Source organism: Bemisia tabaci, chromosome 8, assembly GCF_918797505.1.
Source record: "Bemisia tabaci chromosome 8, PGI_BMITA_v3".
Lineage (NCBI taxonomy): Eukaryota > Metazoa > Arthropoda > Insecta > Hemiptera > Aleyrodidae > Bemisia > Bemisia tabaci.
Window position 1 is genome coordinate 1,816,225 of NC_092800.1, and position 25,132 is coordinate 1,841,356.

The 25,132-nt window shown below is 39.7% G+C and overlaps 1 protein-coding gene across 3 annotated transcripts in view; it reads left to right on the forward strand.

The window, feature by feature from the left end:
- Positions 1–25,132, forward strand: part of LOC109030447 (limbic system-associated membrane protein) — a 688,975-nt gene that overhangs the window by 404,667 nt on the left and 259,176 nt on the right. For all 3 annotated transcript variants that reach the window (XM_072303110.1, XM_072303109.1, XM_072303108.1), the window contains one exon: positions 2,839–2,877. In XM_072303110.1, coding sequence (XP_072159211.1) covers positions 2,839–2,877 — 39 coding nt within the window. The remainder of the gene's footprint in view (positions 1–2,838; positions 2,878–25,132) is intronic.

The window sequence follows — 25,132 nt, forward strand, 5'->3', positions numbered from 1 at the left end:
ACAGTGGCAAAAAATAAGAAAGTTTTTAAGAAATTACGTTAACTTTAGTTTCCTGAGGAAAAAAATAAAGTATGACTCGAAGTCTGCGACGTCGTAAAAAGAGATACTTGGCTTCGCACTTTGGCAATTGATATTTAGGTCTTTTTTCTTACATTTGTTTTCAGGCGCACCTATGATTATTGACTGCGGAGAAGATTAAATCCCGCGGAAACGACGAGGAATTAAAAAATGCGTGATAGGAACTAATGCAACCCATTCCACGTTCGGATCCCGTCGCCGTGAAAAATAATTCATTCCAGTCACAACACGGGAGACAGCAGCGATTCCCCGTCGCGAAATGACAAAAGCGTAAGCCATTAAGTATCCATCGCCTGGGAACTTTTTCGACTGGAATATGCATTTAGCGCGCAATTACAGGATGCGCGCCCGAGACGAGATGACGCAGTTCCAACGATACGAAAATAACAATCGGGGTCCATGAGCGGGGCTACCAGGCTCCAAGTCACATCTACAGTGTATTTTGAAAAACGCGTAACTCCTTTACAGTGTTTCAAAATCTCCGATTCAATTTTATTTCATCAAAAGAAAGCGAACTCGCCACATTTGATTTTTTCCCATAATTATCTTCACACAGAGGGGAACATGGCTCGTCGAACCTTGTGTTTCTTATTTATTATTCTGGAATGACCAGGTTACGTGGTCAAATATTGCGTATTTTTGAAATCAACTGGACAAACCCGTTAAAGTCCAAAGATTCGAAGGAATTTCAATCGCGCCGGAAAATGATGAGAGTGGTGGCTTACGGTAGTCAAATCGTCATTACCGATCATTTTTCACTGATGTTCCATAAAATTATACGTATTTCAATGTGAAAATGTTACTACAGACAGGTAACATAAAGAGATTCGATTTTTTCATCCTACTAATATAGTTTCAATTTCTCAAATGTTTTCACGTACAAGGAATAAAAAGATGGAGATCGTAGAAATCCATGTTCGGTTCTGATTGGTGCCGGATGACCTCATTCGGTTCGGCGCGAAACTGGGGCTTTGCAAATTTTTGGAAAAAAATGCGCTCATTGAACTCCAAATTTATCGGTTTTTGAGTTACTTTTTTGTGGTTTCAATTTGCTCATCGTATTGTTCGCATCATTAACTTCGCGAATGCACCGAAAAAATATATTCGCGAGACAAAATTCGCTCATAGTTCATTGACTCATACAAGGAAGTTTTCAAGAAATAGGAAGTAGTATTGCCATCATTAGGAAATAAATTATGACAGGGAGTCTGCAGCGTCGTAAGCCGAGATACGCGGTTTTATAGTTTCATCGTCAAAATGTCACTGTCGCTCGTATCGAGTTCCACGTAAATCCAAGCACTTTCCTCGCGCTGAGTTTCATCCAGTGACGAGGCATCAATGATCGATTATCGATATTTTCCCATTTGAAACTATGGGAAAGAATCGATAATTGAGGCTTCCGCCGCGAACACCCTGTTTGTCGATCCTTTTTCACAGAGTTAAAGGGCAGATTAATCGATAAATCGAAAAGCACGCCACGCCACTGCACTTTTCCGACGCGACGAGACGCGCTAAAAGCCTCTCCGAGTATCATTCGAGACAATAGAACCCGGGGAAATGGGTACGTTTGCTAACGATCGGTAATCATTTTTCTTTCTCCGTGTTGTGATTCGATACCCGAAGTGAAAAAGTGAACATTGAGTGTATTTTCATATTGGATCGAGTGGAATGGAGCTCCAAGATGGAAAACTGTAAAATCTAAACTTAGACTAAGTGATGAGTCCTTAAAAATCATCGAATACCTGAAAGAATCAGGAAATGTTGCCCAATCTTGAAAGTCGGGGGATTTTCTTGCAGATCGCTAAATATTTGACCATTTACTACGCCTTGTTCACACTCGATCAAAACTGATTTTGACTTCTTCCTCATAGCTCTCGGCTCAAACATTTCACTCGGAAACAACGTTTCAATGCATAAGAAAGCCATTTTTTCTCCTCTTTGCAAATATTTAGTTCTCAGGAACGGAGACGTTCCTGTCCATAGCACCAACTTTTTGCTCGGTAGAGAAATTTTTCTCTCGGAAACAACTGTTCAATGCAGAGGGGAGAAATTGTTTCTCTCTTAGGCAAATATTTAGTGGTTAGAAACGAACACATTCCTCTGCAAAGCAACAACTTTTTGCTCGGGAGAGAAAACATTTCTCTCGGAAACAACTTTTCAATGCAAAGGGGAGAAATTTTTTCTCCGTAGGGCAACTATTTATTGCTTAAGAGCGGATACATTTCTCTCCAAAGCAACAACTTTTTGCTGGGGAGAGAAATATTTTCTCCTTCGGGGAACTATTTAGTGCTTAGAATCGGATACATTCCTCTCCAAAGCACCAACTTTTTGCTCGGGAGAGAAATTTTCAATCAATCAATTTCAGAAAATTTTGCGCGTAAAATGAACGTATTTCTACGGTACGCAATCAGAGGTAGGTGTAAAAGAACAGGTGTGCTCGTTAGTCGAGGGCCGCAAGAATGAATAGAAATTGTAAAGCGCCAGTGACGTCAGCGGCGACGACGGAAGCGACGACGATCAGCAACGTGGTCTTTAACTCACGAGCCTTGTTCGCAACCCTCTTGTCGCATGCCTGCGGCTCATGAGTGCACTATTTTACCACCTTGTTACATACAGTTTGGGCCACATTCTTTTCTTGACCTCCAGCCAACTGAAAAAATTTATCATCGATAAAACCGCAAGAAAATCACATTTAGAGTATGGATATATTACATTTATCATATTCACTTAATTTATGTGTACATTTTCTATTTTTTGCAGGTGAAATGCCCGATCACGGCTGCACTCTGAACTGTACTGGTGAGTACACAATTCCGTAGTTAACGGTAGCAAGTAAACATCAACGTATCGAAAACAATTGCTTAAAATACGCCGGGAACAAGTATCTTGGATCCAAAATCCAGACTTTTGAGAAATTTGGCAAGAAAAAAGCACACATGATTCAATCGAATTTGTGCTTGAATTGAGAGCCAGGCCTCTTTTAATTTAAGCAAATATTTTTTTGATTCAGATATCCGATTGAGTAATTTCTTGTCAAATTTTTTGAGTGTCTGTACCGTCGATCCAACAGGCTTTTTCCCCCGTGTATCAATTTCATCGTAATTATCATTTACCTCCGTAGACTGATGTCCCTTTCCCCATTTACACCTTTACGTAAAAAAAGTATCATCAGTAGTTTCCCGTACACTATGTCGGACGACTCGATTGAGCAATTGAACGTATTTCTATCATACGGAACTATGTGTATTATAACGTGAGCCCTGTTATGCACATATTCTTATGGGTTTCAGCGCTCATGTCTTAATGCACATAGTTCCGTTTGATAGAAATACATCCAATTCATGTTTCTGGCGTCAGCGTCCCAACACGACGTCAAAACCGTTTGATGTGCGAACGACGCTTGAGCAAAGGTCGACGGCGGGATCTCTTATCGTGTTGCCCTCCGAAGTAACGGCTAAACCGTAATTTTAGGTGAGCCGCGTCGTCCGTATAATCCTATGCTCTCCAGGGCCCATGTGGAAACGGAGTCATCATGTTCTTACGCCAGAGAACTGACGATTGAAGCTTCACTAAAGCACTCCGGCTCCATTTTTCCGCGGCTTAAAGTGTTTCATACAGTATCGGCGCGTCGGTGCCGAGAACAGTTCTGCGGTGCGAAGAAAAAACGACGTATGATCAGTCGAATACTGCCACATTTCCTTTCGGAAAATATTTACTATAGGAGAAAGTTACGTATATTTTTCCTTGGGATTTTTAGACACTTCAGATCAATTTACGAACGAAATTCTCTAAAAAATTGGAAGGAAAATATTTAAAAATTTTCCCCGGAAATTTGTGGTTTTGCGAAGGGAATTTGTCAACGTCTGAAGGCTCATACGGCGTTCCTTTTTGGCACGAGAGTTCCCGACCCTCAACCGCGGTCGGGGGTTAAATAACTACCAGATAAGAAACAAACGTCCTATGTAAAGTCGACGTTGCTGAATGTCCCGTGATATAACATTAATTTTTGAGGAAAGCTACGAATAATTCCTCTTGGAATTTTCACGTACTTCAGATTAAATTAAAAAGTAATTTCTCCGAAAATTTGAAAGAAAAAATAGCAAAGAATCCACATGAGAATTCGTGTCTCAACGGGGGAAATCCGGTGACGTCGGATGGCTCATACGACGTTCTACCTTATGAGAGAAAGGAAAAGCGTCGTATGAACATTCGAGAGTTGCCAAAATTCCCCGAATAAAACATGTATTTTAGAGGAATATTATACATATTCTTCCTTGAAATTTTCAGATAATTTAGTTTAAATCATGAACAAAATTGACTGAAAAATTTGAGGAAATATATTCACAATTTTCTGAGTGAATTCGGCTTTTCTTGAAGGAAATATGGCAACGTCTGAAGGCTCATACGGCGTTCTTCCCTAGCACGGCAGAATAAGAGAGGAATCCATAGCGGGAGCCGGCTAAAAACAAGAGATTAGAGCTCTTCAACTCGAGTATTTATTAATTAAAAAGGAGCCGAGGAGTGGGCCGTGACTTATGTTCCGCGGCGGGAAATATGTTCGAGATGAGTTCGTGCCCGCTCCCTCCCTCCGCTAGCGCGAGCGTTTTCCACCCCCCGGTCCCCCTTTTCCACCCCCCGGTGGCGGTGAAAGCAGTGCTGCCTCGAGAGCCCCGTCTTTGAAGACGATCCTGACCGCGTGCAAATGAGTCGAGTAGTGCCAAGTTGCGCGCGATCTGGGGTCGTGATCCACCCCATAAAAAAACCCTCGTGGAATACGTAACGCTCTAGGGGCTGCGTTACGTAACGTTTCACTTAAAGGACAAAAATTGTAATTATTCACAAATGTTCTTGTATTGTTAGTTCACATCAACAGCAGACGGTCATATTTGTTTTCGGCTGAGACTGCAAAGTTTTTGAAATTTAAGGGTCTCGCGGACAAGGCGCATAAGTGCAGTTTTTGCTATTTCAATAAATATACGTGTTTGAAGTTTCGGAACTTCATGGATTCTCATGGCGGAAAGAAAATTCAAATTAACTTTTCGATGCTTAAAAATTGGAATTTGAGGGCGAAGTTTTCACAGAACTTACATTCAGACTAGTTTCACTTGAAATCATTAATATCTCAATTTTTCAAAAACAGCAAATATCCGCCTCCTCCTCCAAGACCCTCAATTCAAATCTCGCGCGGCGGCTTTAGCTCCCTCCCTCCGCTGGCGCGAGCGTTTTCCACCCCCCTGTCCCCCTTTTCCACCCCCCGGTGGCGGTGAAAGCAGTGCAGCCTCGAGAGCCCCGTCTTTGAAGACGATCCTGACCGCGTGCAAATGAGTCGAGTAGTGCCAAGTTGCGCGCGATCTGGGGTCGTGATCCACCCCATAAAAAAACCCCTCGCGGAATACGTAACGCTCTAGGGGCTGCGTTACGTAACGTTAAAGCAGGTTTTCACTCCACGTCACACTACTCAGAAGATCGAGTCAATGGGAGAGATCGACTTGATGTGAAAACTTTTAAGGGCATATCTCGAATTCCACGTGAGCCCTAGCTGTTTTACGTATGAATCCACGCTTTCTGGGGCTCATACTTCAAAAATGCGTATTTTGCTAGCGGTGTTTAAAAATCTCCACTTTTATTTTGTTTAGTAAATGAAGGCCGAATCAACTTCATAGCTTCAGGGTTGCCACAGTCAGGGAATACCAGGAAAACCGGGAAAAGATCAGGGATTTTAAGAAAGTCAGGGAAAACCTGAAAATGGCAGGGGATCTGTCCAGTGGAAGTGAGTGTCAGGGAAAAATTGTTAATTTTACTTTTATTCGCTTTCTAGAATGGATTTGGCGTAAAGAAAAACAAATTTCGCTTGTAAACTATTTCAAATTAGATATTTTTGATCATATTGCATATCCTTAATTGTCAGGGAATTTTACTCAAATATGTCAGCGAAATCAGGAAAATGTCAGGGAATTTCATTCTATAAATTCTGTGGCAACCCTGTAGCTTGAACATTTTACAGAATATTCTGAACAAAGAGAAGGAAATTTATCGACATTTCCAACAAATGACGATTACTCAAGTGCTTTCGTTGGTTTAGAATCTCGTCAAGTCTCGCCTAATTATGGCCAAGATTTATTGGTTTTACAAATAAATTTTAGCTGTATAATGTGACAATAGAACCAGAAAAATGTTCAGTTTCAGTAGAACATTTCAGGTTCGATCTTTTCTGAAGGCTCATTTCATTGAGCGGCATAGTCAGTCAAGTCTGCATCAATTAAACTGCGGATGAAACTTGGGATGCAACTAAACAGCCTTGGCGGTAGCCCCAGGTGGTATCCATCGATGTTGAAGGCGTTCTGGGCGACCAATTCTGAAGAAATGTTTGCAGAATATTCCTTTACTTATCGTATGAATAACACAATTCAGAGTTTTTTTTGGACCAAAGTACTTTATGCCGTGCTGTGTAAAAACGTCGCATAAACATTCAAATGTTGCCAGATTAACTGTCAAAGAAAATGAATTTTTAAGGTAAAGGTACAAATCTTTTTTCTTGAGTTTTTCAGATAATTTAGATCTAATTGCGCATAAAATTCTCCATAAAATTGGCGGAAAAATATTCAAAGATTATCTGATAATTTAAATTTTATCAAACGAAATTTGGCAACGTCTGAAGGCCCATACGGCGTTTTTCCTTACCACGGCAGCCTCCTCTTGTGCACAGTCACAAACGGAAACGTTGAAAGGGCTCTCTCTGCGTATGCTTTCCACGAATCACCCAGTTATTTTGTAATTTCAAACCAGTCATACTCGGCAAATGAAGTATCTTCGCATACGACAATTCAATTTAATATACAACAACTTGAAATACCTCAGTTGAGTTGACCATATGAAGGGGAAGAGTATATTCACAAATTTTACGTTGGGCGTTTTGTCAGCCCGAAATAACCAGAAATTACGCGTTCTTTTGTCAAAACCGCAGAATCAAAACAGACGGCAAAAGTTGGGCGGTGGAGAACGGAGAATATGATATTCCCATTCGAGCTTTCGACCGATCAATTCGTCCGTCGCATTGTTAAATTGCGGTGAAAACTTCGCAAACTTTCTGACCCGGACGACAGCGAAACCGCACCCATGAACCTCCCCGCGAATTGTTTGATAGAGTGTAGCAAGCTGGTCTTACGTGAGAAAACATTTCGGCTATCAATGCTGCTTTGCTAAGGAAAAACATCGCATGAACCTTCAGGCGTTGCCAAATCTCCTTCGATAAAATAAGAATTTACTGGGAGAAGTGTTTAATCTTTTTCCTCCAATATTTAGGACACTTCTGTTCACAATTTAATCCAAAATATCCAAGAATTTCAAGAAAAATTATGCACAACTTTCCGCCAAAATACATATTATAACTGGAGAAATTTGGCAACTCTTGAATGTTCGTACGGCGTTCTTCCTTAGCACGGCCAAATACCACAGTGACAAAAATACGGGCACGATATTGTATTTTTGCGAGTATGTGTGTGTGCGCCAGGTGTCCCTTCAACGAGCTGAAGAATGCGGCATTAGGGTGGCCCACAAAAAATGAATTTCGGAAATTTATAGCCACAATCCCCTAAACCGGTTACAGCATATTCAAAAACACGGAAAATGAACTTTGGGGTCAATCGGACAAAATTAACCCGACGCGCAGTTGCCATTTATCCAAGCAAAAATAGCGAATTTTTACTGTTGTAATGCACTTATGTAGTATTGCCATCCCGAATTCGCTCTACCGACTAATTTAACATAACAAACATCAGTGGAAAGTGAGAGGAGATAGTTCTCTAACTGCTGTAGGAAATTACTTCCATCGTTTTCTCGCCATTGCGGCGCATTTGAAATTTTGTCGAGTCTTTGGGCGTTTGAAAACCGAGGTTTTCCGGAATTTTGGCTCCAAGAATACGCAGTAAATGACCACTTAATTTATTCCCCTGGCTCTTCCTGAACATTTAATAAAAAAACTTAAGATTTAGTGACCCATTATGAATCGATCAAACGACTATGGGATTGATATCAAATATCCTGAAGATCCATCTCAATGCTGCTGTGTTAAAGAAAAACGTCGTATGAACCATCAGGCGTTGCCAAATTTCTTTAAACGAATTACGAATTTTCAATAAAATATGTGAATAATTTTCCTCCAAGCTGTCGGGCAATTCTTTACGCAATTTAATCTAAATCATATGAAAATTTCAAAGGAAAATTTGCATAACTTTCCTCAAAAATACATATTTTATCCGAGAAAATTTGGCAACTCTCGAATGTTCATACGGCAATCCTCCTTGGCACGAAAGATTATTAAACGCGGTTTCTTAAAGCGACCAAGAAAGACCCTCGAGGAGAAAATGTGGCGACAGGGCAGCAACGGCAACTTCAAGAGTCCTGTGCAATAACCGTTGGCAGCCCTTTTAATTATGGAATTACACCGAGTGTGGTTATTCAATGAAAAATATAAAAGATCTAAATGTTTTTCATCCAATTCAAAGGCATCCATCGTGAATGCCAGAGGAATCCCAGTTCCTTTGCAATATGTTCAGCTTGCAGTCTTTTTTCCCGGAACACTTGAGTTTTAATCCTCAGATGCCTGGTTTCATTGATGCAGGCGACTTCTCTAAAAACTGTTTCATCTGAGAGTGCAGGAATTTCTTGGCGCGTTGGAAACCGTTCAATTTCCTAGATTTGCCGCCGGGCGATCCTTTCACTCGTAAAAAAAAATCTTTTGAGCAATCTGCTGTGCTGTGAGATCTGATGGAATTTTAATATAGTCTATTAACAGAACTCGGAAATGGTTAAAAATCCTTTAGTTACGTGCTCACACTGAGGAAATTATTCTAAACTTTACCGTAAGTAGCTCAGAGAACTGTGTATTGTTTCTTTTACGAACTATTCGTAGTTAAAGGTTTATTAAAATGATGTTTGTATCCCAAAAAGTCAGATTATTATAAATGACAAAAATAAAGCATCCATTCCTCATTGCTTGTCAGGAATTGAATAGCATATGGAATTTAAATGATATCATTCAGGTTAGATATAAACTGAAGTTACATGCGAATTAGCTTTAATAAAAATTAAATTTAATTAAAAATTAAAATTCTGAGGCTCGACTGAAATTAAAGGAAGAAAACTGACTGTAACTGTCCGCAGAAAAAATCGACTGCACTTGCTTCCAGTTCGTCGATTAAGTGTGACGACAGTTTTTTTGTATGCAAAAGATGAAACGTGCCCATAAAAAATAAATTCTTTCACTCAGAAATTTGTTTGTTTAAATGAAAGAAATTTACTTCACCTAAAAACATGAATAAAATCAATACGAATTTTATTCGAATGTAATAAATAGTTTTCGACCATTTTTCGGTGATATCTCAGATTGATTCCTTTACTTTGCTATGCTGCCGTGCTAAGGAAGAACGCCGCATGGGTATTCGAGAGTTGCCAAAATTCCCCGTATAAAACATGTATTTTTTTTACAAAATTTACGCATATTTCTCCTTGAAATTTTCTGGTATTTTAGATTAAATTACGAAAAAATAGTCTGAAAAATTGGAAGAATAATATTTACAATTTTCCCAATAAATTTGTATTTTATCCAAGGGAATTTGGCAACGTCTGAAGGCTCATACGGCGTTCTTTCTTAGCACGGCAGTATGATACTGAGGCTCCTTCCGGTCCTTCTATTCCTTGGTTTCTGTCGAGAAACGTATTTTTTGAAGTAAATGCGAGCGATTAATTTGAAAATCGAGCTTGGAAATATATTATTTCGGGGCATTGAGCAGGCGTCAGTAGATTCAACTGAATCGGTGTCTTTTAAGTAAGCGTCAGTTCAAAACTCATGAGCCCTAGCGCCCTGTGCTATCAACGAAAGCCGGAGCTCTTGACTATTTGGACTTACGCCCGTCCAACAAAACCGAATCAATTGGGGTGAGATCCAGGGGCTTTCACGAGGCGGTTTGTCGCGTTAAATCACGCTTATCATTATCGAGCATTGACACTCCAATAAGTCCTCCCATAAATTCTCGCACATGCTCCATCCGTCATAATTCATTAATTCGCTTTTACGAGTTCAATAATCTTCCATCCTGCACCTCCCCTTTTATTGCTTGCCGTTTTATATTCAAGATTGAAGTGAGGAAATATTTTGTCCCTTTAAAAAGGAAACGGAAAATTTGTTTCCTTTTAAAGAAATTTCAATATCATTTCTTTACCCCTCTCTTTCTCACAGGTTTACAAATTTTTAGCTGTTTTTAGCTGCTTTCGGATATTTTTGACCTTTTGGGGGTTTTGTTGCACTGTCTTTGTTATTCACTACTTCTAGCTGTTTTCGAGTAGATTCTAAAATTATCGTACATATTTGACTAGATTTGTATATTTTCGGCTATTTTCAGCCGCTACAATGTGCATCATAATCTTTTCTCAAGTCTATATTTTTATTGAATAAAAAAGAATGAGCAGCAGTCGGACCTAAAATTGTGAATATATGTTCTTTATGACTGACATCGACGGTGCAACTCACAAACCACAAATCTCCACTTCCTATTTTTTTGAGAGAGGACGTATCAACATCATTCCTTAAAGTTTTAACATAATTTTCTTCGCACGAAGAAGAAAAAATCGTGGAGGTTTTAAAGAATTGACGTTGAGTAGTTCCCAATCTAAAAAAAAAAGAAAAAAAAAATATGACGTGAAGTCTGCAACATCGTAAACAGAGATACGTGGTTTTGGAATTTCACAGTTAATATGGACGTATTTATGCTAAAAGGAACTATGTGCATAGGGTATGCGTGTAACACAGTTCCTTTTAGCATAAATATGTTCATATGTCATTCAAAAAGTTACGAGGCGTTACACTGTTTAGTTGTACGTGAAAAATTTTGTAATAAGTCGCATGAAATTGAAGGAAATGATCGGCTAGTTAGGTTCACCATTGGTTTTTATCCCGAAATGGGACTCCGTTTCTTTCCGTTTGGTTCGGTTCGAATCATATGGAGTGCACACGTGTATAAATTATCCTAATCGGTTCAGTGGTTTATCGGGGCGGAGGAGGAGGAGGAGGAGGAGGAGGAGGAGGAGGAGGAGGAGGAGGAGGAGGAGGAGGAACAATTCGCGGAGCCTTTATAATCTGGATTTATATGTTTATACTAAACGCAACAAGCGGCTTCCTTTTACCTCGATCCTTAAGCCGAGGATAATAGGATTATTTCGAGTGGATTTTCTTTTCGCGATTTTCTTTCTGCAATTCTAATTTGATTGTTGAGGCGGACGAAAAAGAGAAAGCAATAAAGTCTCCGCCGATGATCCCGCAGAGTGGAGGAATACAAAACTATATCCGCAAAGTGAGCTCCTTTTGAAGTATCAGGTGATTACGTCAATAAACTTCTCTTTTGAACACAAGTAAATGTGCTGGACTTTTCTTTTGAACAAAAGTAGGTAAAAGTGCTGAACTTTTTGAAGTATGATCAGTAACTATTGAAACAAAACCATTTTGAACTTGCATACATACCGGTTCGGTGCTTAAGTCTTATTATTAAATATTTCCGAACAAGCATTTTCGCCAAAATTGTCGGTTTGGCAGTACACGGAAAGAAATGGATCGCTAATTTAACATTGAAATGATATTGAATAGTTATTGAGTAATTAAATTGAATTGTTATAAAATATGTCCGACATGTTTCTAATGTGCATTTTACAGTAGTGGAAAGCTAATTTGTAACCACAAGGATGTTAAATTAGTATTTTTTTATTGTAAAGTCTACATTGAAACATGTCTGACACTCTTTTTGACTGTAAAATTGAGAAATCAGCAATGCCATTTTTTCTTTGTATTATCAAAAACAAGTGGGAAAATTATTCTCGGGCTGTACTTGATGATTTTATCATGAATTGTTCTCAGAACGTCAATATTAACTCTTTCAGTTGACGCACACTTATATCGCACTCAATGCACACCCTCCGCCGCCCCCACCCCCTGCGCATCGAGGGTGTTTGACCCTCGGACGTACCGATCTCCTCGCTGCCGCTCAGTGGATCGAGTCAAGAGGAGAGCTCAGACATGAAATGTTTGACTAAAACTGCAAATGTTAATGTTTAATGCGTCACATTTTAAATTTTAAGGGGTGATTCTGGTCGTAAATTTCACGAGAAAACCAATGAAACCATTTTTAAAATCTCAAAGTTCTGATTTGACAGAGTTATGAGATCTTAAAGCTTCCAAATTTTGTCCGACCTACCCCATTGACTCGATCCATTGTGCGCCGCGCGAGAATATTTTAATCAACGCGAGCTTTAAGCACCGATATTAGGACGGAAACTTCCACGGGGTCAACGTTCAACGCTCAACGCTCAACGACAAACTCATTTCGGGCGTGCTCTAATCAAACCGCGCTTCCCGAGGTGGGTGGAAGGGGACGCAAAGCGAGGCTCGGCGTCGAAACGAAAACTAATATTAATTTGCTTAGCAAGCCGTAAAACTACCGAGGTGGCGAGAAAGTCCAAGTTTTGAACCCTGGTTGTCGATGCGCATTCGGACTGCATCAAGCAGAAAGGAGCCAAGTCGCATCAGCTGTTGCCAAGTTGAACCGGGTAGTTTAATTTTTTACACAAAACCGGTTGTCCGGATTTTTGTGCCAATATCGGTGGATTTTCTGCATGGTACGAAGTAGGGTCCTTTAAATTTTCATCATTCGTAAAATAAAATTACTCCGCACAAAGGTACTCTTGTAAAAAAAAAATAAATTAATGGGTTCAATTTGGCAATGGCGGATGTGGCTTGAGTCGTTTTTGCTAAGCAAAAACGGTCCGTTTGTGTGGCGTTTTCCAGGAATCCTCACTCGGGAACGGTTGTGCCTAACCTGAGATCTGGTTCGTTCGACTGTGCTGCTGTGGTGAGGGAAACGCCCGTGTGATCTTTCAGACGTTGCTGTATTTCCCCGATGAAAAACGAATTTACTTGGAAAATTAAGAATATTTGTCCGGAAATTATTCAGACTATTTTGTTCACACTTTAATCGAAGATATCTAAAAAATTTCCGTGGGAAATATGCATACTTTTCTCAAAAATAGATCCGAGGAAATTTGACAACTCTCGAAAGTTGATACGGCGTTTGTCCTCAGCACGACAGTGTATAGGCGACCTCTGAATCCGTCTTTTGGAAGGTATTTTTTTCTAAAACATACCAAACTTTGGTAAACTTGTTTGGTTCATTACGTCAATCGAAGCTCATCATGCAACTGGTAGGTAGGTCGACAAGCAAAAAAAAGGTGTAATTACCGTTGCTTCCGTATAATTGTACATTAGGTAGTGTTGAATTCCGAAAGTTTAAGTTTCACTTCACCGAGTTGGTGTGTTTTCGAACTCACTGATTCATTTTTGCTTGAATCTAGAGCTAAGCTTTTTAATTTCGGCGGATTTCCTTTTGATCCGAATTGAATCCAGATTATTATTTCTTGTCAAATTGGTTAAAAGCAGACTTAGAATCAGTGGCGGAGTGTGATTTGCGAATTTGCGATACATCGATTGGTCTGCCATTTTAGCCCATGGAAAAGGATCGATAATCAGGGTGTTCGCAACGAACACCTCGATAATCGATTCTTTACCATAGCTTCAAATAGAAAAATATCAAGAATCGGTCATTTACTGCTCTGAATCCACGAACTTTTTTTTCCAGTGTTGCGTGCAACTTTCCGAACTAAAAGTCTACTTACTTCACAGAAAAAAAGTCGCCTTAATCTAGAATCCAGACTCCTAAAAACATTGACAAGAAAAAATACTCTCGATTCAATCGGATTTTTGCTTAGATCGAGAACCAAGCCTCTTAATTTAAGCAAATTCCCTTTGATTCCAGCAAAAATCCGATTGAATCAAGAGCATTTTTTCTTGTCAATGTTTTCAAGAGTCTGGACTCTAGATCCAAGTAGAGTCCCTTTACACTGAGAGTCAAGACAATTCGGCTCATGGACGTCACAAACCTGAATAAAGATTACAGAAATTGAACGTTTTTCGTAATCTTTGATCGGCCCATTCTCAAATGCCTTTCTCCGTTCCTCCTCTCATTCCGTTTGTTCCTTGCCGAACCCGTAATTCCCTGGTCCATTCCGGATTATAATCTTTGCAATTGGTGAAACTGTAATCTTTATTCCCGTTTGTGACACTGTGGAGGCCTAAAATACGGGAACCAATCAGAAATGGATTCAAATTGTCTTGACTCTCAGTATAAAGGGACTCTAGATCCGAGCGACTTTTTTCCAGTGTTTGCTTTATCTCTTCCGCGCAACGGACCCTTTCGCATTTCACGAAACGAAATTTGGCAGCGTGCGGAGGTTTATAAGGCGTTCTTCCTGAGGACGGTAGCATATGCGGAGGTTTACAAGGCGTTCTTCCTGAGGACGGTAGCATATGCGGAGGTTTACAAGGCGTTCTTCCTGAGGACGGTAGCATATGCGGAGGTTTACAAGGCGTTCTTCCTGAGGACGGTAGCATATGCGGAGGTTTACAAGGCGTTCTTCCTGAGGACGGTAGCATATGCGGAGGTTTACAAGGCGTTCTTCCTGAGGACGGTAGCATATGCGGAGGTTTACAAGGCGTTCTTCCTGAGGACGGTAGCATATGCGGAGGTTTACAAGGCGTTCTTCCTGAGGACGGTAGCATATGCGGAGGTTTACAAGGCGTTCTTCCTGAGGACGGTAGCATATGCGGAGGTTTACAAGGCGTTCTTCCTGAGGACGGTAGCATATGCGGAGGTTTACAAGGCGTTCTTCCTGAGGACGGTGGCATATGTGGCGGTCTGGCGTGGAAAGCGGGGAGGGGGCGGGGTCAAATCGGAGCGAGTCGACTAACGAGCGTCCTGCATCTGAGCGGGAAAATATGAAGCGCCCTCCGTCGAGTGTTGATTCGTCCTCGAGGACCACTTTCCTCCCGACGATTATCAGTCCTTTAATCTCCCTCATTTCAATTTAATGATCCCGCCACGGCCCGCCTTCCCGCGCAACCGTCCCGGGACCTTTTTAGTCACCAGCCACGAGAAAATAAGAGGTTGCATCGAATAGGGAAAGCGCGTGACCGCCTGATCTTCTCGCCTTTGGTTTTTAGCCAATCAGACACCCGACAATCACTTCCGGATTATTTACGGAAAGAATTAGAGAAAGAGATTAGAACAAATTAGAGAAAACGAATCAGAGATTTAGAGTAACATGTAAAATCAGAACCATACATATTTTGTAAATTTAACCGATTTTTCGGGGAAAACATGTCCGTGACTAACTTCCCGAGGATTTGGCGTTTCTATTGATGTATAATACATTCCGCTTCCTCAAAAAAACCACGAAGATCTTGATTTTTGAAATTTCAATTTTCTTCCACTTTGGTCGATATTTTGAACTGTCCCGCTGACTCAATTGGAAGAAAATTGATATTTCATTAACAGGATCTTTGTGGATTTTTTGAGGAAGCGGAATGTATTATACATCAGTAGAAACGCCAAATCCTCAAGAAGTCAGTTATAGACATATTTTCCCCGAAAAATCGGCTGGTCGCGAAAAAAATATGGTTGCAATTTCTCCTTTAATTTTCCACAGCCATTTCAAAATTGATCGTCGGGTGTTGCTAATACGCTGAAAAGGAAATAAAAAAAACAAGCAGGAAGCTCCAACCCATTGGCGTCGGAGAGCGGCTCTGGGGGCAGTAGTTGTAGTCAAGAATGAGGGCCTAGACACATTTTGTCATTGATGTACAATCCGACAACTGTCGATTCATGTTTTGTAACTTAGCAGATTTACGTAGCCGGTGTATAAATGTGTATTGGGCTTTGATATGGCGAATACATGGCATTATCACTTGTTGTATACTTTTAATTTTGAAAGCTCTTTGGAGGTCCGCTTCCTAAAAAATCTCTGGTTGATAAGTCGTTTAGCGAGGCTGCAAAAAATTTTACATTTTTATATCTGAAAGTGTAGGTATTGGTTTTTTGTATAATTGTTTTTTTGGATTGCTGGAAAAGTAACGCATACTTCTATAATTTAGGACTGAGTCAGGGAAATATAAGGTTCGTTAAATAGTAAATATTCCTAGTACCGTGTGACACTATTGTTAACGAAAAGTTTTTGCAACTTTTCAAAGAGGTTGTTGAATGATCTTCGAATAACTTTTGATGAGCTAGAGGTAATGGTTCTATCTGCAGCTCGTGGACTTCTGTACGATATTGTCCAGAATCATCTAAATTTTCAAAAAGTGTCCGCTTGTTCGATACCCAATTTGCTCATTCATGCATACAAGGAGAAGCGCATGAAAGCTTTAGCAGACATTTTGGAGATGAATCAAGAATTAGATGAAGAATTTATGACTTAAATCACGGCACCTTAATCACGGGATGACCTTAATTACGGCAACTATTTATTGTCCATGAGATGCAGATGGTTCCATTTCCCTAGCTCATCAAAAGGTATTCGAAGATCAATCTCATCAGCCACCCGTACGAACCACGTTTCTAGTGACCCGTACTTGCTTCGCACGTATGAAACATACAATCAGAGAAAACAGAATTCATCTTACAATAATCAATAATCAGTAGGACATGAATCGTTGCGATGTATAATACGACATTATAATGCGGCATTACTATTGTAATTCATTTTAATGTTTAGGGGCATTATAAATCATTATTGCCACGTCGGAATGAAATGTTGTAGACTGAATTGAAAAGCATGTTGGCAAAATTTATTATAAAAATAGTATAACATGTAGGTACATAACATAAAGGTAATACAAATTAAATGATTAGAGCGTGTATATTTCATTACATTATAGGTATATTACAATCACTTTTGTCATTGTTGGAAATTTTGATAGTTTGAATTTTGATAGTTGATAGTTGATAGTTTGAGAGTTGAAAATTTGGTTATTTTATTTAGTTAAGGTGATTCGATAGACGCCATATTTTGTGTCAGAATGGCATGCGACATATCCCATCAATTGGTTCCATTTTTTCATTTACTCATCATTTTTCTCCAATTTTAAGTTTCGCAATTCTGTTTTCAGGAGACTAAAGCACTCACTTATCAATTTGTATATTTATATTGAGTTAAGGGTAGAGACGTATTCCTCACCGGAATTGAGGAATGGAGGTGTTACAGTAAGTCCGGCATTAGGTTCCATTTCGACATCAGCGACGATCAACGCTACGATACTGGAAGCCAGTCTTCCGATATTAAATCCCTAGCGGGGAAGAAAAAAAATGCCTAGATTTCGCTAAAAATCCCTAAATCCCCAGATTTGCTCAAATATACTTAAAAAATCCCTAGATTTTGCAAAAAGCGCCATTTTTTTATGAAGAATCATGATGTCATTCGATGTAGCGATTTGCAATATTTAAATCTGATTGGCTCGTTTTGGCGCTCTCTGAAAGCAGTGCTAATCCAGACCAATAAAATGAAAGAATATTAGTTGATTTCTTATTATTAACAGGTTGAATGCAGTTGAATGTCAAGTACATCGAAGGACGCAATCGTTTTAATTTCCGGCTTATTTGCGGGGAAAATAGTGTTGCCAAAAAGGCCTACAAAATATAGATGAAAAAATGTTTTCGATTGTCGAAGCTAGAATTGAGGTTAAAAAGTTGATTTTTGGTAACTTTACCTCATCAAAAAAAAATCCCTAGATTTCCTGAAAAATCCCTAAATCCCTGGAAATTCCGGAAAATCCCTAAATCTAGGAATAAACTCTTAGACATCGGATGGCTGTTGGAAGCATTAGAGTCAACATTTGAAACGCTGCTGCAGAATTTGCCGGGAGTATAATCGAGTGTTGAAAGTCATTAGAATTGAACAATGTAATAATTGCTTTCCGAAATAAGCGTTATAATAAAAAAACAACGAATCTGAACTGTTAATACTGGAACACACCTTCTGTAAATGTACCTTGCGAGAGATAAGTAAAAAAATAGATGTACTGGAGGAGAAGTGCTTCTCCACAGAGTTTGAAGAAGGAAAAAAAATGCCCAAATTTACTTACTTCAGCATTTTCGGCAAAATCACTGCAATTTCCGAACCTTTTTCTGGCCAGGGGCCAAAATTAAATGATTATGAAGGGCCACTTAGATGTTGTAGATAAAAATAGGACTGTTGAAAAAGTCGCCGTTTTCAATAAATATGTACCCGGAATGGAAGACATCTAGGGGAAAATTGTTACGATTTTCCGATGCAAATATTTTCCTACAATCTATTTTCCTGCGTTTTGGGATTATACGTACTAAGCAGGCTAAGAGCCCGTTCGCCAAAACTAATCGGAACTGTATGAATGAATTGCTCCTTTTAAAAATCAAAACAATATCGAATTGCGATATATTACACAGTTAAGATAGGGCTATGTCCTGTCGTAAGCGGCGACATAAAGTTGATATCATTTCAATAATCGCCCCAATGGCCACGATAGTTGTTAGACGTTTACGGTTTCCCTGGTAACCTTTGTTTGCTATCAGCTGATATCGAGTAAATGACCAGGAAGCTCCAACCCAGTGGTTAAAGCTTCCTTAACCGCGAAAACTTTAAAATTCAAATTTTCAAATTTTGAACGTAAAGTACATTTTTTCCATCACGAGATAAAAGCACAAACAAGTTTTGAATTGTTGACTGTATCACCATGATTCCAAAAATACAATACACAACATAGCATTGACTAACAATAAAACAGTATGCAATAAAATAAAGTCATGACAAGGAACATAGCCGAAAATGGCGCCGATTCCCATCAACCAACGCGCGGTCTCTACAATGTAACATGCTGCATTGATACTCCCCAGCTGGGACCGTCCGGAATAGCAGCTCTAGTGCAAGCACCAGAGCCGCTAAAATCAATCAAAATCGCAAATCAGGAAAAGAGTTGTTCTTACGATTTCCCAGTAGAATTCAATGTTATGGCTTTGAAGTGGGATCTTCGAGTATAGGCAAAACGCTCTCTTTCAATTTAAGACGGTAGTTTCCGAAATATCATCCAAGTGACACGGTCATGGGGAGTAACGAAACGCGCTTGAAGATCAAATGGGCGTATTTATGCTAAAAGGAACTACATTGCACGTGAACCGTATGCACATGGTTCCTGTCAGCAAAAATACATCCACATTATATGTATAATCGAGAGTCGTAAGAGAAGATTCGAATAAGAGAGTAGCTTTGTTTGAGGCTCGGGTGCACAACGGGAGACGCTTGCATTGTAATTTAATTAAATGGACGTATTTCTGCCAAACGGAACTATGTGCATAAAGGCATGACCCCTGAAACCCATAAGAATATGTGTAGAACAGGGCTCATGTCATAATGCACATAGTTCCGTTTGATAGAAATACGTCCAAATGATTCTATTACTGTTTGACATCTGAGAACCACGAGACGAGTCGATAATTAAACTTTGCCGAATGAGATGTATTTTGGCCCGCCGCACGGTGGATCGAGTCAATAGGAGAGGTCGGACAAAATTTGGAAACTTTAAACGCTCATAACTCCATTTGTACAAAACTTTGAGGTTCTAAACGTGGTTTTATTGGTTTCCCCGTGGAATTTTATTCTCGAAGCACCCCTTAATATTTAAAATAACACGAAATAAACATCAAAATTTGCAGTTTTCGTCAAATATTTAATGTCCGACCTCTCTAATTGACTCGATCCACTGTGCGCCGCACATCGAAGCGAATCAATGATAGGGGCTGGACTTGATTTGAAAACTTAAAAAGCTTATATGTCCGTTACTACAATTCGTATAAGTTTGAGAAGTGTTTCATCGGCTTCCTCGAAAAATAAGCATGAAACAGAATTATTTAGATTTATAATTTGAAGAAATACAAATCAAAATTTTCAGTTTTATTAGAATGCTTCATGTCCGACTTCTTCTCAAGTCTCGTTCCACCGCACGGCAAAATCAGTGGAATCTGCTAGTCCAGACTCTGGACGAAGTGCGGGATGCAACTAAACAACCTTGGCGGTAGCCCCAGGTGGTATCCACCGATGTTGAAGGCGCTTTGGGCTGTCGCGATTGATGTGATTCTCTGTGATCCACAGGAGAAATCCGTACGTTGCGCTGCTACACAATCTGTGCATTTGATAGCGTTATAACATTCCTATTGTCCACTCCGAATTACAGCCGTATTCCTTTTCGAAGAGCGGTTAGAGAGCGAGTTGTCTTTCATCTATGAGGGTAGGCTGAACGCGATTTTTCCACTTGAAATAGTGGTACCCGCAATTGGACGAAGATGAATCAGCTGAATCTGTACTAGTTTTCCTTCAACTAAGACGGTAGGCAAAACGCGATCCTTCGAGTTAAAATATTGGTACCCGCAACTTGGATGAGAACGGATCAGCTGAAAGGCAACTACTTTTTTGAAAATTAGGTATATAGGTGCCATGATCTTATTATCACCGGGTTTTTCCGAATTCTAAGAATTTGACAGTGGAATGTATGTATTTCACTTTAAATTACATAAACGCCCTGGCTTTTCTTCAAAAGGAAACTCAGCTCTCTGGTGTAGCATTTCTTCTCAATGAATGCCACATAATTATACAGATTTTTATTTTCTGCCTTTCGTAGACAATTTTCAATCATATTCTGCTTCACCGAGGACTATGCGATTAAGTCTTCTGGAAGCTAATATTTCCATAGTATTGGCTTGTATCACTGCCAGAAGTACTGCATTCGACTGAGCTGTAATGCATGATCGCGCATTTTACGGTGACTCAACGGAGTTGCCATATTGCTACAAAGTAGATTGAGATTTCTCATAGATACAAAGCCAAAGCAATACAATTAAATGCACTCTGACAACATCAGATGACGGAACTGACGAACTTCTAATTAATGACTGGCGAATCTGATGAGAGGTTCGTCTTGTTCATAGGCGACGTTGCCAGCCCTCTTGAAATCCAGGGATAAACGCATTTATCAAATCGCTGAGTTCTTCGCCCAATTTGGTGATTTTTACTCATAAGTTTATGCTAAGTTTGAAAGGATTATCGAGAGATCTAATTCGATCCGTAGCGATTGAAACTTACGGGAGTTAAAGTTTTGAGCGATCCACTCGAAGCAGTGATAATGAGCCGAAATCACTCTTCATCGACTATGAGTTGCCGTCATCGAGAGCCCCATCGTCTGCTCCTCATGTGAAGAGCCGAACTGATAGCAAGCACTTTTTCTTTTCAAACCCGCCACTAGTGTAGTACAGGGTGTCCAAAAGTTACTGCGTCTTGCTATGGGAGTTGACTATTCGGGCAGGAATGAAGACTTTTGTTGTATGAAAGTTTCTTCAAAAAACGTTTGTTGTTTTCGACACAAGAGCTCCTCAAAGTAGTCGGTTTTTCCCGAAACTTATCTGTAATCCAGTTTCAATACGTCAAAAATGCATTATTTCGGAAGTTATGCTTAGCGCAATTTTTATTCGTTATTTCTCTTTTCTTTCTTTTTTCAAAGAACGATACTTTCACGAAAGAGTGGTATGCAAGTTCTCCACTTTAGAAATTTTTGATTTTTTTATGCATGTTTTTACGTATGTTGCCAAATTTCCTTTCATAAATATTTATTTTTGAAAAAAGTTACGAATATTCCTCCTACAAATCTTCAGACTTTTTAGAACAAAGTACGAAGGAAATCCTCTGAAAAATCGGAAGAGGAATATTCACAATTTTTTCCGAGAACCAAGGATTTGTCAACGGAAATTACACTGAAAAAAGAGTTTGATAGAATTTACCATTCCTTCAAGCTGTATCTCATACAGCGTGAAGGAATGGTAAATTCTACCAATCTTCAAGTCGAGGAATGGTTACCTGTACCAGTATATGGTTCACGGACTATATGTCCACTAATTCGTATGTCCACCGCTTTTATGTCCATTTTGAATGTCCAAAAAATTAATGTCCACCACATTTACGGTCACAGTATTTTATGTCCACAGTATTTACATACCGCGGTAACCCCAATATAAGCGAATGTGTGTTCGAAAGGACCTATTGCATAGCAGAAGCTCGGTAACGCTTTTGAAGGTTAATGTTAATAGTCAATTCAGCTGATATGCGTTGCCATAGAAAATGAAGGACTAGGAGGGAAAGTATTGCTCAAGAAGTATCTAAATTTCCGGCGTAAAATTGGCGTAAAAATGAAGGAGACGAGCTGGATGATTTTCTTGATTACTTCGATAGAAATTATTTACGAGGCGTTGCAAGGAGGAGAAGGATGGTGCCACCTCGCTTTCCTCCAGAACTTTGGAATGTATTTGAGACTGTTAGAGCCGGAGTAATGCGAACCACCAATTCTGTTGAAGGGTGGCATTCTGGTTTTCAGAAAAAAGTCGCCTTTCATCACCCAAACATCTGGAAATTCATGGACTTCTCGCGGAAGGACGAGTCAAATAATTCTGGCCTCATAACACAACTGCTTGCAGGGCATTCAAGAATTAAACATCCGATCAAGAAAAAATACGTAACCAATTTGAGAAGAATAGAAGAGATGGTTAGGACCTACAAGACATACAAAAATAATAATCAAATTCGCACATATCTTCGAGGTTTAGCCCACCGTATCAAAGTAAATCCCCATGAAATTGTCGAGGACGAAGATGATCTCCGCTGATCTGAGATCTCCGCTGATCTGAAATCTCCGCATACATATGTGGTTTTCACCTAGCAATGTAAGTTGGAAAATTTTTTGAGACCCACAAACCTAATCCATTTCATCATATTTTCTTCATTGTGTAGGAAATATTTTATATACAATACTGTGGACATATAATACTGTGGCCATAAATGTGGCGGACATAAATTTTTTGGACATTCAAAATGGACATAAAGGCGGTGGACTTATGAATTTAGTGGACATAAAGTCCTGGAACCCCAGTGTATAGTAACGTTTATCTTTCTTCTGGCAGAATTGACTCTAATTAACGCTGTGTGAAATACAGCGTGAAGAAGTGGTAAATTCTACCAATCCTTTTTTTCACTGTAGGCAACGCCTGATGGCACGCACGACGTTGCTCTTTAGGACGGGAGTGGGAGGGGGGACAAAGGAGGAAGACAGTGCAACAAGCTCGGAGAATATATTCTTGTCTCGACAAAGAGCATTCCACGAGCCCCTTGCCGGGAGCATCCGAGCATTTGCGCGGGTGAGCTGCGGCCGGGGCCGGGGCGCCTGCCAAACTGAATGAAGTAATTAAAAAAATAAACCCGCCGAAACGAGGGGCATTTCGCCGCTCATTATTTCTGCATTATTACAGCCGTCATTCAGGCCAACTCTCAAACCTCAGGTTTTAATTAACGAGAGGAGGTTGCGAGATCGCGCCCCCAGGTGTCGGGTGCGCCTCCCCGAGGTGCGCTTTCACTGGTAGCGCGCGACGGGAAGTCGACAGCGACAACGTGGCAGAGTCGCGCCGCCGGGTGCAATGATTTTAATCCTGCCTAAAGACTGGTTATTGAAATCTATAGACAAAGCTATAGACAAAGAAGCCGCGGGGAGTATGGAGCGATCCTAATAGAGAATATGCAGGTGTCTGGAATTTGATACATTTCGTGCTTAAGTGGAAGCTACTGAGTGAACTGAACACGAGGATACCCTTGGTGCATGAATTGAACATATTATTGGGGAAGATATGACAAATCTGCTAAAATGTGTGTGCTTAAATGGGAAATGTCGTCAGATGACGTCACTAGGCGGTGCATTTTCTCACTTTTAAATCTATTTCTATACCGTTTCTCGTATCAGAAAAAAATTGTATAAAGTACTGGGAAATCAGCTCTTTAGGTACTTTCAGATGAAATGATAAACAATTTGCATGCAAATCATCCATTACGGACCTATGGAGAATTTGCACGACAAATTTGTATAGCAATATCTAAGAACACATATTGAGCTGCGTTTGCGGAATTTTTCATAACTTTTCTTTGATAAGGGAAATTGTAAAAAAATACAATTAAAAGTAAAAAATTCTGCGCCTTCCGACCGAGTGACGTCATAAGGCGGCATTTCCCATTTTAACACGTTTATTTTAGTAGATTTGGTAATTTGGTCATATCTCCTCAAGTAATTGTTAATCTTAGAAACCAAGGATATTCTCATGCTCATTTCACTCAGTATTTACTTTTTGAACATGAAATTAACAGCGTTTCAGACACCTGCAAATTCTCTATTGGAGAGTCTCCTTTGAGCTATGCCGTTAGTTAGTCCCTTACTTTCCTCTTTAGTCTGTTGCAACCAGAAGCGACCACCAAAAGGATCGCTACATTTTCCTTTTGTCACATTTGTCTATAACTGTGTCTATCAATTTCAGTAATCAGCCTGCTGGAAGAGAAAATGTTGTCGAGGTGGTGGCTCAATAAGTACACTAGCGGAACGTAAGTTCTCGAGATCCATTTTCGGGACGAGTTTTCCTTCATCTGAGAGGGTAGGCAATACACGATCCCTCAAGTTAAAATAGTGGTATCCGAAATAGTCACGGTTGTACGAAGGGTAAATGTCTTTGCAACTATTTGGAGATGGGTAAGGAGAGACATAACAGCATATATCAAGTCGCAGATCTCATCGTGGTAATTACTTATCAGGTCAATGGAAAAATGCCAAATTAGTTACACAAAATCTAAATATTGTTCGAGTCTATGGCCCAAGTCTATTCTTTCCCCATGTAGCATCATGAAGTTTATGGAGGTCTTTTTGCATGCAGTAGATACAGATTTTAGGGTAAACTCATTCATCTAAAATTATTCATCTAAAATTGCAGAAAAATTGTGTTGAACACTTTCAGATAGCTACATCAGGTAAAGTTTATGACATTATTTGCACGTAAATAAATGCTGGGAAAAGTTTCCTCACCCTATTCGCTTTTATGAAAGGACGTTAATAATTTTTCCTGGAATGATTATAGTTTACAATTTAGTGGCAACTGCCGCTTGCATTGCTCCTAGCCGTTGACTTTTAAAAATAATTACAACATTTCTTAACTCGAGGTTTTTTTCTTTTCTTAAAAAAAAAGCTCGTCTCTTTCCGTAATCTTGATTACGTTAATGTCAAAGAATGCGCGCCCTT